Consider the following 16,104-nt stretch of genomic DNA (forward strand, 5'->3'; position numbering starts at 1 on the left):
AGGTGATTCCCCTTTCTGACTTGTGTTGGCCTTAATGCTTAACAGTTGGTAATGTTTTTTACTGGTAATTCCTCATCATCCTTGAGCAACTGCATTCTGCATTATGACAAGTATACATTTTTAAATTATTAACAATTGGCTTGCGTGTTGCTTATGATAAACTAATAATTCAAATTTCTATCTATCTTAAGTTTCTACAAAAAACCTGAGGTTTATACACAGTAGTGCCTAGTAAAACATTCTATGCTGTTTCTCTTAACTAATAATTCCTAGGCTCTAAACAATATTATAAGAACAAAGCCATTTATAACTATGTTATTAGTTTATACCTAACAGTGTTTATTTGGCTTTGGGCTGAGTTCCTCCAGCTAACTATTAACACATTGCTAATACATATATGGGGGTCGCTCCTCTAACATGTTGTAATTACACACTTTCTAACTATCTGACTAAGATGGTAGTCAACACAAATGTAACCATCAAAGAATACTTGCGTGCCCCTTGCAAAGCTGTATTTCCTTTCTGTGCAGCTACTAGAGTTCTTAGGAGGTAACAAGTCCCTTCAATTTAGGGATCATCAATGTCCCTGGTGTGGCTTATTGCCTGTGTGTTAGGAGTATGATCTTCCCTCCTGGTTGCTTGTGTGCGGTGTGCCTTGTCTCCATTAGATTCGGTGGGATCAGGAACTTCAATAGAAAGCTGGGAGCAGAAGTGTTGAAGATCTTCCTCAGTTCTATAAATCACGCTCTTGTTGTCCCTTGTAGCAATAATGGACACAGGAAATCCCCATCTGTAGGGAATCCTGTGGGTTTGTAGAACAGAGGTGAGGAAGGAGAGAGACCTGCGTTTTTGTAGTGTCGTTGGGCTGAGGTCGCTGAATATTTGGATGTGTATTCCGGCATGCTGAATAGGCTGTTTTGCTCTTGAGTTTCTCAGTATCTCTTCTTTATCAGGATAATGAAGTAGCTTTACAACAATGTCTCTTGGAGGGGCTTTTGGTGGGGGTTTAGCCCTTAGCGCCCTATGCGCTTTTTCAATAGGGATTTCAGGTGCAGAGGGTGTCCCTTTAATGGTTCTAAATAAATCCTGTAGATACCCTGCTATCGCAGTGGGATTTATCGATTCGGGGACTCCTCGAATCCTCAAATTGTTCCGACTACTTCGATTTTCTAAATCCTCTATTTTTTCATTCAAGGTTTCTATTGTTGATTCTTGGGATGAAACCGTGGCAGAGATCTGTTTCAATTCAGTTGTGTTTGACTTGCTCTGTTTGTCCACCATATCAAGTCGCCCTTTGATGGTTGTCACATCTTTGTGTAAATCTTTATATAAGGCCCGCACTTCATGCATAGCCACCTTAATGTCCTCTTTTGAGGAGAGCAAAATTAGATCTGCTTTGGTTACATAGTCAGTAGGCAGATGTTCTGTACTATGTTGCGGTGTGTCTGGTGTGCAATGTCTTTCTTCTGTTACGTCTTGCTGTACTATTGCAACTTGTTCAACTGGTTTTAAGTATTGGCCCATAGTTTTATTTGTAATGCCCTTCTCCATCTTTTGTGTTTTCTTTTGTGGCATAACTGGTTGGGATGTTTTCTCCTGGCCCCTACCAGGTTTGATCTGAAAGGTGGTGGTTGGTGTGCAATCTAATTTGCTTGGTATCAGCATGGGAGATAAGAAACAGGCACTTATGTGGGCCTGCAGTTTCAGTGCTGCGTGATCTCTCTTTATAGTAATGCCCTTCTGTGATAGATTCCCTGTCTTAATACTGTGCCTTTGGGTATGGGATGCTATAGAGGGCTGCTATTAGGAGAAACCTGATTTCACCAAGTGCCTTTACTAATGAAATTATGTCCGTATGCAGGTAAATTCCCTAGAGGGGTTTTATTTTCTGGCCCCGTGATTTTATTAGGTTCCGGTTAGGCCCCGTTTCCATAGAGCAACTCCCAGTCCTACACAGACCACTTACTGCGATCAGTCGTCAGCACAAGCCGGGTATGCCATTCCGGTAGCTTGCTTTACTGTCCGTCTGCTAATGGCCTTACTCTTGAGATTTTTTCTCAGGCACCTTGCTGTGAGCCGCGTGGTCGGGATCTCCAGTCTTTGCCAGCGGTCAGTTCTGAGTAGCGCCTCTTGCCTGTCCCTCCTCTCCGTCGTCTATTTTAGGTCCGCACGATCTGACTCTCTGTAGCTGTCACTTTTTATTATGTTTTCACGCTCTTGCTTCTTATGTTAAAAGCCCATCTGTCCCGCCGGGCCTAAGAGCTCTGTTTTCACACCGCCATTCGGCTCCGTGGCTAGGCTCCGCCCCTCCAGAATTTTGTCTTTTCTTCAAGAAGGATTGTAGAAGGGTTTATCGGCAAGTTCCCTAAAGGGTCAGATCTCTGCCTTATCTATTTTGTTACACAAACGTCTGGCTGATGTCCCACATGTTCAATCTTTTTGTCAGGCCCTGGTTAGGATCAGGCCTGTGTTCAAACCAGTTACTCCTCCATGGAGTCTGAATTTAGTTCTTAAAGTTCTTCAAAGGTTTCCGTTTGAACCTATGCATTCCTTAGATATTAAGTTGTTATCTTGGGAAGTTTTATTTCTTGTTGCTATTTCTTCAGCTCGAAGAGTGTCTGAGCTTTCGGCGTTGCAATTCAATTCGCCTTACCTTATATTCCATTTGGATAAAGTTGTTTTACGTACTAAACTGGGGCTTCTTCCTAAGGTTGTTTCAGACAGGAAAATTAATCAGGAGATTGTTGTTCCTTCCTTGTGTCCTAATCCTTCTTCTCAGAAGGAGAGGCTTCTACATAATTTGGACGTTGTTCATGCTTTGAAGTTTTACTTACAATCGACTAGACGTTTGTCAGTCTTCTTGGTTTGTAGTTTTTTCTGGAAAATGTAGGGGTCAGAAAGCTACGGCTACCTCTCTCTTTCTTTTTGGTTGAGGAGTATCATCCATTTTGCATATGAGATTGCTGGACAGCAGCCTCCTGAAAGAATTACGGCACATTCCACTAGGGCAGTTGCTTCCTCATGGGCATTCAAAAATGAAGTTTCTGTGGAACAGATTTGCAAGGCTGCAACTTGGCCTTCTCTTCACACTTTTTCTAAATTTTAAAAATGTTATACTTTTGCCTCGGCTGAGGCTATTTTTGGGAGAAAAGTTCTTCAAACGGTGGTGCCTTTTTGTTTAGGTTCCCTGTCTTGTCTCTCCCTTATCATCCGTGTACTCTAGCTTTGTTATTGTTATCCCACAAGTAAGGATGATGATCCGTGGACTCATCGTATCTTTAAAAGAAAAGAAAATGTATGATTACCTGATAAATTTGTTTCTTTTTAGACACGATGAGTCCACGCCCCGCCCTGTTCTTTTAAGACAGGTTATGTTTTGTAAACTTCAGACACCTCTGCACCTTGGCTTTTCTTTTCTCTTCCTAACTTCGGTCGAATGACTGGAGTGGGAGGGAAGGGAGGAGCTATTTAACAGCTCTGCTGTGGTTCTCTTTGCCTCCTCTTGCTGACCAGGAGGAGATATCCCACAAGTAAGGATGATGTTCCGTGGACTCATCGTGTCTAAAAAGAAACAAACTTATCAGGTAAGCATAAATTTTCTTTTTCAGAAAGGTGGAATCTTCATAAGTGTCCCTTTTTTAATGTTTATAAAGACTCATATAATTAAGTCTCAACCAGTTTCCGTGACACAGCACCTTTCTCAAACATTTAAATCAAAGAATGTAAACAGAGCTAATAGCATAAACACCTGTGAACAATTTAAAGTGGGGGTGGGGAAACCTCCACTAACCTACTCCCAACTCAGGAATACCAAAGTTCACAATTTTTTTTTTGCGTTTTACGTAAAAACCTCATAGTATACATTCCCCAATCAAAGTACATTTAAGTATTAAGAGACCAATCCAATTTTACCAGCTTATCAGGTATAATAGTGTAGTGTACCATACTCTGTTCCATTTCAGGTATGATGTATGAAGAAAGGTCACATGGTCAGTATTGTCCAATTCATTAATTTGTCATCTGACCTTCTATTGACCAATCCACAGGGGAGAAAGCTGACTGTTCTTTTATTTCCCAAGTTCTCAAACGAGTAATATGAAAACCTAAGTTCCCAATTAGGTCTGTCATATGTATAGATGCAAAGCAGACAAGGGGATAGTCCAATGTAGTTTAATGTCTTTATCGTGTCCATGATCTCTTTATAGACAGTATGTAAATAATAGTGCAAACTCCTTAAAGGGACTATCTATATTGTGTGTGTTAAGTGTACATGTATACAATAAAGTAACCTAAACATATTTGAATTCTATTTATCAAAACTGTGCCAAATATGTTTTTTTTATTTTATTTTTATTAAATACATTTTTGGCCTGATGTAAACCACTCCCAATTTCTCTTGTTAAGTGTATCCAGTCCACGGATCATCCATTACTTATGGGATATTAACTCCTCCCCAACAGGAAGTGCAAGAGGATTCACCCAGCAGAGCTGCTATATAGCTCCTCCCCTAACTGCCACTCCCAGTCATTCTCTTGCACCCAACGAATAGATAGGATGTGTGAGAGGACTGTGGTGATTATACTTAGTTTCATACCTTCAATCAAAAGTTTGTTATTTTATAATAGCACCGGAGTGTGTTATTCCTTCTCTGGTAGAATTTGAAGAAGAATCTACCTGAGTTTTTCTATGATTTTAGCCGGAGTAGTTAAGATCATATTGCTGTTTCTCGGCCATCTGAGGAGAGGTAAACTTCAGATCAGGGGACAGCGGGCAGATTAATCTGCAAAGAGGTATGTAGCAGCTTATTATTTTCTGACAATGGAATTGATGAGAAAATTCTGCCATACCGATATAATGTAAACTCAGCCTTAAATGCAGTAGCAGCAACTGGTATCAGGCTGTCATGTATGTATATTTTACACTTCAGTATTCTGGGGAATGGCACTTCACTGGAATTATACTGTATGCATAAAACTTTAGCCTAATTTGCAGGGACTAGCAACAGGCTTTTTAATAACACTCAATTTATTAATGTTAAACGTTTTTTGCTGGCATGTAAAATCGTTTAATTTTCTGAGGTACTGGGTGAAAAAATGTTTTGGGCACTATTTTTTTCCACTTGGCAGTCGTTTTATTTAATTTATGACAGTTTACTGATCTCTCTCACTGTTATGTGTGAGGGGGAGGGACCTTTTTTGGTGCTTTTGCTACGCATCAAAAAATTCAGTCAGAAGTTTGTCTTCCCTGCATGATCCGGTTCATCTCTACAGAACTCAGGGGTCTTCAAAACTTGTATTGAGGGAGGTAATCACTCACAGCAGAGCTGTGAGATTGTAGTTGACTGTGATAAAAAAAAAAACGTTTATTTCTGTATTTTTTTTTTTTTTTTTTTCTGCTATCAGGGTTAGTTATCCTTTGCTAATGGGAGCAATCCTTTGCTAAAATTGTGTTTTTTACAAAGATTTGATGCTATAACTTTTCAGTTTATTAATTTTCAACTGTCATAACTTTTTCTGTGCTTATAGGCACAGTACGTTTTCATATTATAGTAAATTACTTGAAAAGTATTTCCAAGTTGCTAGTTTATTTGCTAGTGTGTTAAACATGTCTGATTCAGAGGAAGATATCTGTGCTATATGTGCTAAAGCCAAAGTGGAGCCCAATAGAAATTTATGTACTAACTGTATTGATGCTACTTTAAATAAAAGTCAATCTGTACAAATTGAACATATTTCACCAAACAACGAGGGGAGAGTTATGCCGACTAACTCGCCTCACGTGTCAGTACCTGCATCTCCCGCTCGGGAGGTGCGTGATATTGTAGCGCCGAGTACATCTGGGCGGCCATTACAAATCACATTACAGGATATGGCTACTGTTATGACTGAAGTTTTGGCTAAATTACCAGAACTAAGAGGTAAGCGTGATCACTCTGGGGTGAGAACAGAGTGCGCTGATAATATTAGGGCCATGTCAGACACTGCGTCACAATTTGCAGAACATGAGGACGGAGAGCTTCATTCTGCGGGTGACGGTTCTGATCCAAACAAACTGGATTCAGATATTTCAAATTTTAAATTTAAGCTGGAAAACCTCCGTGTATTACTAGGGGAGGTGTTAGGGGCTCTGAATGATTGTAACACAGTTGCAATACCAGAGAAAATGTGTAGGTTGGATAAATATTTTGCGGTACCGGCGAGTACTGACGTTTTTCCTATACCTAAGAGACTTACTGAAATTGTTACTAAGGAGTGGGATAGACCCGGTGTGCCGTTCTCACCCCCTCCGATATTTAGAAAGATGTTTCCAATAGACGCCACCACACGGGACTTATGGCAAACGGTCCCTAAGGTGGAGGGAGCAGTTTCTACTTTAGCTAAGCGTACCACTATCCCGGTGGAGGATAGCTGTGCCTTTTCAGATCCAATGGATAAAAAGTTAGAGGGTTACCTTAAGAAAATGTTTGTTCAACAAGGTTTTATATTGCAACCTCTTGCATGCATTGCGCCTGTCACGGCTGCAGCAGCATTTTGGTTTGAGTCTCTGGAAGAGACACTTGAATCAGCTCCATTAGATGAGATTACACACAAGCTTAAAGCCCTTAAGTTAGCTAACTCATTTATTTCAGATGCCGTAGTACATTTAACTAAACTTACGGCTAAGAATTCCGGATTCGCCATTCAGGCACGCAGAGCACTGTGGCATGAATCGAGGGCCCCCGATCCGGGAACGGATCTAGTGGGGGGCAGACTTTCTCTCTTCGCCCAGGCTTGGGCAAGAGATGTCCAGGATCCCTGGGCGTTAGAGATCATATCTCAGGGATACCTTCTAGACTTCAAATTCTCTCCCCCAAGAGGGAGATTTCATCTGTCAAGGTTGTCAACAAACCAAATAAAGAAAGAGGCGTTTCTACGCTGCGTACAAGATCTTTTATTAATGGGAGTGATCCATCCGGTTCCGTGGTCGGAACAAGGACAAGGGTTTTACTCAAATCTGTTTGTGGTTCCCAAAAAAGAGGGAACTTTCAGGCCAATCTTGGATTTAAAGATCCTAAACAAATTCCTAAGAGTTCCATCGTTCAAAATGGAAACTATTCGGACAATTTTACCCATGATCCAAAAGGGTCAGTACATGACCACAGTGGATTTAAAGGATGCTTACCTTCACATACCGATTCACAAAGATCATTACCGGTATCTAAGGTTTGCCTTTCTAGACAGGCATTACCAGTTTGTAGCTCTTCCATTCGGATTGGCTACGGCTCCGAGAATCTTCACAAAGGTTCTGTGTGCTCTTCTGGCGGTACTAAGACCGCGAGGAATTGCGGTAGCTCCGTACCTAGACGACATTCTGATACAAGCTTCAAGCTTTCAAACTGCCAAGTCTCATACAGAGTTAGTACTGGCATTTCTAAGGTCGCATGGATGGAAGGTGAACGAAAAGAAGAGTTCTCTCTTTCCACTCACAAGAGTTCCCTTCTTGGGGACTCTTATAGATTCTGTAGAAATGAAGATTTACCTGACAGAAGACAGGTTAACAAAGCTTCAAAATGCATGCCGTGTCCTTCATTCCATTCAACACCCGTCAGTAGCTCAATGCATGGAGGTGATCGGCTTAATGGTAGCAGCAATGGACATAGTACCCTTTGCACGTCTACATCTCAGACCGCTGCAATTGTGCATGCTAAGTCAGTGGAATGGGGATTACTCAGACTTGTCCCCTACTCTGAATCTGGATCAAGAGACCAGAAATTCTCTTCTATGGTGGCTTTCTCGGCCACATCTGTCCAGGGGGATGCCATTCAGCAGGCCGGACTGGACAATTGTAACAACAGACGCCAGCCTACTAGGTTGGGGCGCTGTCTGGAATTCTCTGAAGGCTCAGGGACAATGGAATCAGGAGGAGAGTCTCCTACCAATAAACATTCTGGAATTGAGAGCAGTTCTCAATGCCCTTCTGGCTTGGCCCCAGTTAACAACTCGGGGGTTCATCAGGTTTCAGTCGGACAACATCACGACTGTAGCTTACATCAACCATCAGGGAGGGACAAGAAGCTCCCTAGCAATGATGGAAGTATCAAAGATAATTCGCTGGGCAGAGTCTCACTCTTGCCACCTGTCAGCAATCCACATCCCGGGAGTGGAGAACTGGGAGGCGGATTTCTTAAGTCGTCAGACTTTTCATCCGGGGGAGTGGGAACTTCATCCGGAGGTCTTTGCCCAAATACTTCGACGTTGGGGCAAACCAGAGATAGATCTCATGGCGTCTCGACAGAACGCCAAGCTTCCTCGTTACGGGTCCAGATCCAGGGATCCGGGAGCGGTTCTGATAGATGCTTTGACAGCACCTTGGACCTTCGGGATGGCTTATGTGTTTCCACCCTTCCCGATGCTTCCTCGATTGATTGCCAGAATCAAACAGGAGAGAGCATCAGTGATTCTAATAACGCCTGCATTGCCACGCAGGACTTGGTATGCAGATCTAGTGGACATGTCATCCTGTCCACCTTGGTCGCTACCTCTGAAACAGGACCTTCTGATCCAGGGTCCCTTCAAACATCAAAATCTAATTTCTCTGAAGCTGACTGCTTGGAAATTGAACGCTTGATTTTATCAAAACGTGGTTTTTCTGAGTCAGTTATTGATACCTTAATACAGGCTAGGAAGCCTGTTACCAGAAAGATTTACCATAAGATATGGCGCAAATACTTATATTGGTGCGAATCCAAGAGTTACTCATGGAGTAAGGTTAGGATTCCGAGGATATTGTCTTTTCTACAAGAAGGTTTAGAAAATGGTTTATCCGCTAGTTCCTTAAAGGGACAGATTTCAGCTCTGTCCATTCTTTTACACAAACGTCTGTCAGAAGTTCCGGACGTTCAAGCTTTTTGTCAGGCTTTAGCTAGGATCAAGCCTGTGTTTAAAACTGTTGCTCCACCATGGAGTTTGAACTTAGTTCTTAATGTTTTACAGGGGGTTCCGTTTGAACCCCTTCATTCCATTGATATCAAGTTGTTATCTTGGAAAGTTCTGTTTTTAATGGCGATTTTCCTTGGCTCGAAGAGTCTCTGAGTTATCTGCCTTACATTGTGATTCTCCTTATCTGATTTTTCATTCAGACAAGGTAGTTCTGCGTACTAAACCTGGGTTCCTACCTAAGGTGGTCACTAACAGGAATATCAATCAAGAGATTGTGGTTACATCTTTGTGTCCTAATCCTTCTTCGAAAAAGGAACATCTGCTACACAATCTAGATGTAGTCCGTGCCCTGAAATTTTATCTACAGGCAACTAAGGATTTTCGACAAACGTCTTCCCTGTTTGTCGTTTATTCTGGTCAGAGGAGAGGTCAAAAAGCTTCGGCTACCTCTCTCTCCTTTTGGCTTCGTAGCATAATACGGTTAGCCTATGAGACTGCTGGACAGCAGCCTCCTGAAAGAATTACAGCACATTCTACTAGAGCTGTGGCTTCCACTTGGGCCTTTAAGAATGAGGCTTCTGTTGAACAAATTTGCAAGGCTGCAACTTGGTCTTCTCTTCATACTTTTTCCAAATTTTACAAATTTGACACTTTTGCTTCTTCGGAGGCTGTTTTTGGGAGAAAGGTTCTTCAGGCAGTGGTTCCTTCCGTATAAAGAGCCTGCCTGTCCCTCCCGTCGTCCGTGTGCTTTGGTATTGGTATCCCATAAGTAATGGATGATCCGTGGACTGGATACACTTAACAAGAGAAAACATAATTTATGCTTACCTGATAAATTTATTTCTCTTGTAGTGTATCCAGTCCACGGCCCGCCCTGTCACTTTAAGGCAGGTAATTTTTCCATTAAACTACAGTCACCACTGTACCCTATGGTTTTCCTTTCTCTGCATGTTTTCGGTCGAATGACTGGTAGTGGCAGTTAGGGGAGGAGCTATATAGCAGCTCTGCTGGGTGAATCCTCTTGCACTTCCTGTTGGGGAGGAGTTAATATCCCATAAGTAATGGATGATCCGTGGACTGGATACACTACAAGAGAAATAAATTTATCAGGTAAGCATAAATTATGTTTTTGTTATTTCTGAGTTGGGAGTAGGTAGGCAAATTGTTCACAGGTGTTTTTAATGAGTAGCTCTATTTGATTTTATCTCCTAAGAAAAGGCGCTGTGTTGCCAAAACCAGTTGAGACTTTCATTATATGAACTTTTGAACCATTCGACAGATACTGCTTGGTTTTTTTTTTGTTTTTTTTTTATGAAGTCTTCAGCGTCCTGAATAAAGTTAATCTTATTTGCATAGTCCACAAACCTGCACAGTTATTCTTAGTTGCAACAGTTCTAGTTTGCACCTCTTTACCCTATCTTTCTACTTCCTCCTATTCTTGGATATACAAAATACTGAGAGGGTCAGGGAAATAGGAGGGATATTAAAGCTCTGGTGTAGGGTATATTTGCCTCCACCTGGTGGCTAGGTGATGAATTCCCAACAGTAATGAATCTTCATGGGCTCTCTCTACCAAGAAATAAATGAATTTATCAGGTAAGCATGTTATGATTTTTTTTTTCTTCAGTTTTTCAACCTGAGAAAATGTCTTTCAAATAGTAAAATGTCATAATTAATAGGGCTTTTATTAGTGATATGTTCTAGCTTTATCTAGATCGATCTATAATATCCGTTGAATAATTGATCTATCATTAAAGCTGCAAGCCACAACAAACTACTTTCTGTTTACGGTACTTAAAAAGTTTTAATGCAGGACTGTCCAATTCTAGTCCCAGAGGGATGTACAAGGCAGATTCACATTCACTAATTTTTCTCTTTTTCCTCAAATGTTTTGTCTGCAGAAGATGAGTCTGTGGCTGCTCCCTTTGTTTTATACGAATATGGAAATTGTAGCCCTTATGATCTACCTAAGGAATCTAAGTAAGTAAAGATTTCTTGTTCTACAAATTGCATTATACACTAAAATGAAGAACTAATAGTAAAAAAAAAAAAGTACAGATGGTCAAATTACACAATCCACAAATGCACAATAGACAATGCAATAGTACTTTGAAATTTCTTAGAAGAAAAAAAAATCTACAGATAATTTGAAATTCAAAGATTGCTTCGATTTCCTTGCCCATTGTATCATGTGACAGTTATAGGCAAATTACAGAGTTGTATACACTGTGCACTCTTGCACATGCTTGATAGAAGCTGATGCCAGAAAGTGTGCATATGAAAGACTGACCTGAATTGATAATGGCCGTAAATTGGATTTTTTTTTCTTTTATAAAAGAAGAAAAAAAATATTCTGCAAGAAGTATATCTCATATTTGACTAGTTTGTTGTGTACCATGCACAGTTAGTTTCTGAAATTTTGGTTTAGTGAAAAATTCCAAATTTCTTTTTCTCAATTTCTTTTTTTCTTTAAATACTGAAATGCTTTTTTGATTCAAAACTTAAATCCTGCAAACTAATAGGAGTAAATTAGAAAGTTGCTTAAAGGGACAGTCAACACCAGAATTTTTGTTGTTTAAAAAGATAGATAATCCTTTATTACCCATTCCCCAGTTTTGCATAACCAACACTGTTATATTAATACACTTTTTACTTCTGTGATTACATTGTATCTAAGCCTCTTCTGACCGCCCCTAATCACATGACTTTTAGTTATCTATTGACTTGCATTTTAGCCAATTAGTGCAGTGTCTGCCACTAGCCACGGGCATTATAACAATGTTATCTATATGGCCTACATGAGCTAGCTCTCCCCTGCTGTGAAAAGCAAATAAAAAAAGAGGCGGCCTTCAAGGTCTTAGAAATTATCATATGAGCCTTCCTAGCTTTGCTTTCAACTAGAATACCAAGAGAACAAAGCAAAATTGTTGATAAAAGTAAATTGGAAAGTTGTTTAAAATTACATGCCCTATTTGAAAAATGAAAGTTTTTTTTGGACTTGACTGTCCCTGTGCATGCTCTATCTGAATCACGAAAGAAAAAAAGTTTGTGTTAAATATTCCTTTAATGCTCCCTGCTCTGGCATTAAATGAGCTAGAAGTAAGCTTTTCCTTCTTAATATAAGGAGAGTCCATGGCTTCATTACTTACTGTTAATAAATACTGAACCTGGCAACCAGGAGGAGGCAAAGACACCCCAGCCAAAGGCTTAAATGCCTCTCCCACTTCCCCTATTCCCTAGTCGTTCTTTGCCTTTCGTCACAGGGGGATGGCAGAGAAGTGTCAGAAGATTTCGGAGTTGTTCCTCAGGAGGGGTATATGCCCTTCGATATGGGACTGGTGTTTTAAGCAGTCTTGTCAGCCTCTTGGTGAGAGCATTGATGAAAGTTAGTGTCTGGAGATGTATGAAGAGTCTTCCTGTGAACCCATCCAGACTGCCTGCTAACAGCTTCTTAAGCAACCAGTGTTGATGCGTTTCACTGTCTGCTTTCTTCACTCAAGTCCATGTCAGGAGTGATGCTACAAGACTGTCACACTCGAGAGACTGTGTGTTTCTGTTCCACAGCACAGATTCTGGTAAGATTGTTTAAATTTTCCACTTATGTTGAAAAAGCTGAAGACAGGGTCACAGTGTGACTCCTTTTATCTTAATAAAATCATGGGTTAATATCTCCTGAGGGAGGTTATTGAACAGTGGGGATTAATCAGATGTGATACTTTCATTTTATGCTGCTTTATGTGTGATTTTTTTTTTTTTTGGGCTCAGAGACTGTTGTTAAGCGGTAACGGAACATGCAGGTTTTTACTTTCACTTTGAACGCTGCGTAGCTTGGCGTACTTTTTCTCCTGCCTTGCGCACCACATGACCGGGTGTACTCACACTTTTTTGTTTTCTCTTTCCTGACCGAGTTAGCTGTCAGGGAAGACGCTTGTTTCTCTGTTTGCCTGGGTCTAGGAGGTGGTGAGTGCCCCGGTCATTGGGAGTATAAAGGTGCCGTTTTGTGGGATATAAAAAGATCATTATTCTGTTTCCTACTGTTAGTGCAAGCTATGGAGGATTCTGATATGCTTGAGGGTACTTCCTCTATTCATTATAGTAATGCCTGTCTATAGTGTGAGGAGGCCTTGGTATGCCGCCCTCTCAACTATGTTCCATATGCATCAACAAGGTTATTATGTCTAAGAAGGTTAACCCCTTTAGTACTACTGAGCCGTCCACCTCTTAGGACTCGCCGTCCCATGTGGTGCATACCTATCGGTCATATCCATTGTCGCATGCAGCTTCCCATAGCACACCTAATCCTCCATCTGGAGGGTGCTATTTACTATCAGACTTTACAGTGCAGTTAAAAACTGCAGTGTCTGAGGCTCTTAGTGCTTTACCTAGCCCTGCCAAGTGCAAGCGAAAGGTTAAACATGGCTCTCCGGTCCAGGGGACATCCAGTGATTTATTAGATTTGTCTGCCTTTTAAAGTATCTCAGGATGGGTCACACTGAGTCTTCAGAGGGTGAAATTTCTGGATCGGAGTCTGCTACCTCTAGGCCTCCGGCTGCGGAGGAGCCAGCCTTTAGATTTAAAATTGAACGCTTACGTTTTCTTCTAAAGGAGGTTCTGTCGACAGAGGTTCCAGAGGCCAAGTTGCCTGATGAACCTTTGATCCCTAAATTAGACAGAGTGTACGAGGACAGGGTAGCAACTTTTCCTGTACCTGTAAAAATGGCAAACATTATTAAGAACAAGTGGGATAGAATTGGATCTTTTCCCCTTCGTCTGCCTTTTAAAAAATGATTCCCGGACTCTAAGCTGGAGTTGTGGGGTTCCATCCCTAAGGTGGATGGTGCTATCTCCACGTTGGCTAAGCATACTACTATCCCTCTTGAGGATAGCTCATCATTCAGAGAGCCAATGGATAAGAAGATGGAAACTTTTCTCAAGAAAATGTTTCAGCATACAGGATATTTATTTCAACCGGCAGCAGCTGTTGCCTCAGTTGCTGGAGCTGCGGCCTACTGGTGCGACTCCTTAGCGGATTTGATTGAGGTGGAGGGTCCCCTTGATGTTATCCAAGAAAGAATTAAAGCTTTTGAGAATTGCTAATTCATTTATCTGTGATGCAAACTTGCAGATTATTTGCCTGAATGCTAAAAAAATCATCTGGTTTCTCAGTACAGACCTGTCGGGCGCTCTGGCTGAAGTCCTGGTCTGCGGACATAACTTCCAAGTCTAGACTACTTTCCCTCCCCTTTAAGGGAAATCTTTTATTTGGTCTAGGCCTGGACTCCATTATCTCCACGGTTACAGGGGGGCCTTCTTACCGCAGGATAAAAAGAAGAAATCTAAGGGACAATCTAATTTTTGCTCTGAAAAGTTTCAACGTCAGCAGTCCTCTTCTAAGCCCTAACCAACCAAGAGCACTTGGAAGCCGGATCAATCCTGGAATGAATCCAAGCAGAACAAGAAGCCCGCAGAGAACAAGTCGGCATGAAGGGGCAGCCCCCGATTGTGTAGGGGGCAGACTGTCACTGTTTTCAAATGCTTGGTTTAGGGACGTGCAGGATTTGTGCGTCTTGGAGGTCATAGCTCAGGGATACAAGATCTCATCCACCCAAGGGCAGATTTCTCCTCTCAAGCCTGTTTTCAAAACCAGAAAAGAGGGAAGCCTTTCTGGGGTGCGTGCGGGATCTGTCCTCCTTTAGGGGTCATTATGGTTCCTATTGCAGAAAGAGGTTTGGGATACTATTCAAACCTGTTCTTGGTCCCAAAGGAGGAGGGAACTTTCCACCCGATTCTGGACCTAAAGTGCTTAAGCAAGTTTCTAAATGTACCCTTGTTCAAGATGGAGACTATAAGGTCCATCCTTCCTCTAGTTCAGGAAGGACAGTTCATGACCACTATAGATCTGAAGGATGTCTACCTTCACGTTTCAATCAACATGGACCACTTCCAGTTCCTAAGGTTTGCGGTCCTGGATCAGCACTTCCAGTTAATTGCACTTCCGTTTGATCTAGCTACTGCTCCAAGAATCTTTACAAAGGTTCTAGGGGCTCTTCTGGCCGTCACCAGAACCCAGGGTATAGCAGTAGCTCCCTACTTGGATGACATTCTGGTTCAAGCACCATCCTTTTGTCTGGCGGAGGACCATTCGGTGTCTCTTCTCTCCCTTCTTCGATCAGATGAAGGGAAGATAAACTTAGAGAAGAGTTCTTATTCCAAGCACCAGGGTGGAATTCCTGGGTACTATAATAAACTCAATATCCATGCAGATATTTCTAACCGACCAGGGACGTTGCAAGCTAGCTTCGGCATGTCTTGCCCTCCGGACCTCCTTAAAGGGACACTGAACCAAAAATTTTTCTTTCATGATTCAGATAGAGTATGCAATTTTAAGCAACTTTTTAATTTACTCCTATTATCAATTTTTCTTTGTTCTCTTGCTATCTTTATTTGAAAAAGAAGGAATCTAAGCTAAGGAGCCAGCATTTTTTTGTTTTAGAACCATGGAAAGCACTTATTTATTGATGCTGTCCAATTAGCAAGGACAACTCAGTTTGTTCACCAAAAATGGGCCGGCATCTAAACTTACATTCTTGCTTTTCAAATAAACATACCAAGAGAATGAAAAAAAATTGATAATAGGAGTAAATTAGAAAGTTGCTTAAAAAAAATTGGGTTCAGTGTCCCTTTAAGGCCATCTGTGGCTCAGTGTATGGAGATAATTGGTTTCATGGTGTCCAGCATGGACATAATTCCCTTTGCCAGGTTCTGTCTCAGACCATTAGCGCTGTGCATGCTGAGACAGTGGAATGGTGATCATTAGGATCTGTCAACAGAATCGCTCTCTTGGTGGCTCTGTCCAGATCATCTGTCCCAAGTAGGGTTGCCACCTCAGCCATGTTTTCCTGGACACTTATGAGTTACACATGCTGCAGGGTGTGCAGGGAGGAACATGTATTGTGTTTCTGGACAGCACTATTCATATTCCTCCCTGCACACCCTGCAGCATGTGTAACTTATAAGTGTTCTCTATTTTAAGGGACGGGTGGCAACCCTAGTCCCAAGAGACATCCTTTCTAAGACCATCCTGGGAAATTGTGACTACGGACGCAAGTCTGTCAGGATGGGGCGCTGTTTGGGGTGCCAAGAAGGCACAGGGCCTATGGTCTCTGGAGGAATGCTCCCTCACAAT

The 16,104-nt window shown here is 41.6% G+C and overlaps 1 protein-coding gene across 1 annotated transcript in view; it reads left to right on the forward strand.

The window, feature by feature from the left end:
- GTSF1 (gametocyte specific factor 1) overlaps window positions 1-16,104 on the forward strand; it is a 425,087-nt gene that overhangs the window by 145,548 nt on the left and 263,435 nt on the right. Inside the window, exon 5 of the mRNA XM_053708268.1 lies at window positions 10,820-10,898. Coding sequence (XP_053564243.1) covers window positions 10,820-10,898 — 79 coding nt within the window. The remainder of the gene's footprint in view (window positions 1-10,819; window positions 10,899-16,104) is intronic.

This window comes from Bombina bombina, chromosome 3 (assembly GCF_027579735.1).
Source record: "Bombina bombina isolate aBomBom1 chromosome 3, aBomBom1.pri, whole genome shotgun sequence".
Classification (NCBI taxonomy): Eukaryota; Metazoa; Chordata; class Amphibia; order Anura; family Bombinatoridae; genus Bombina; species Bombina bombina.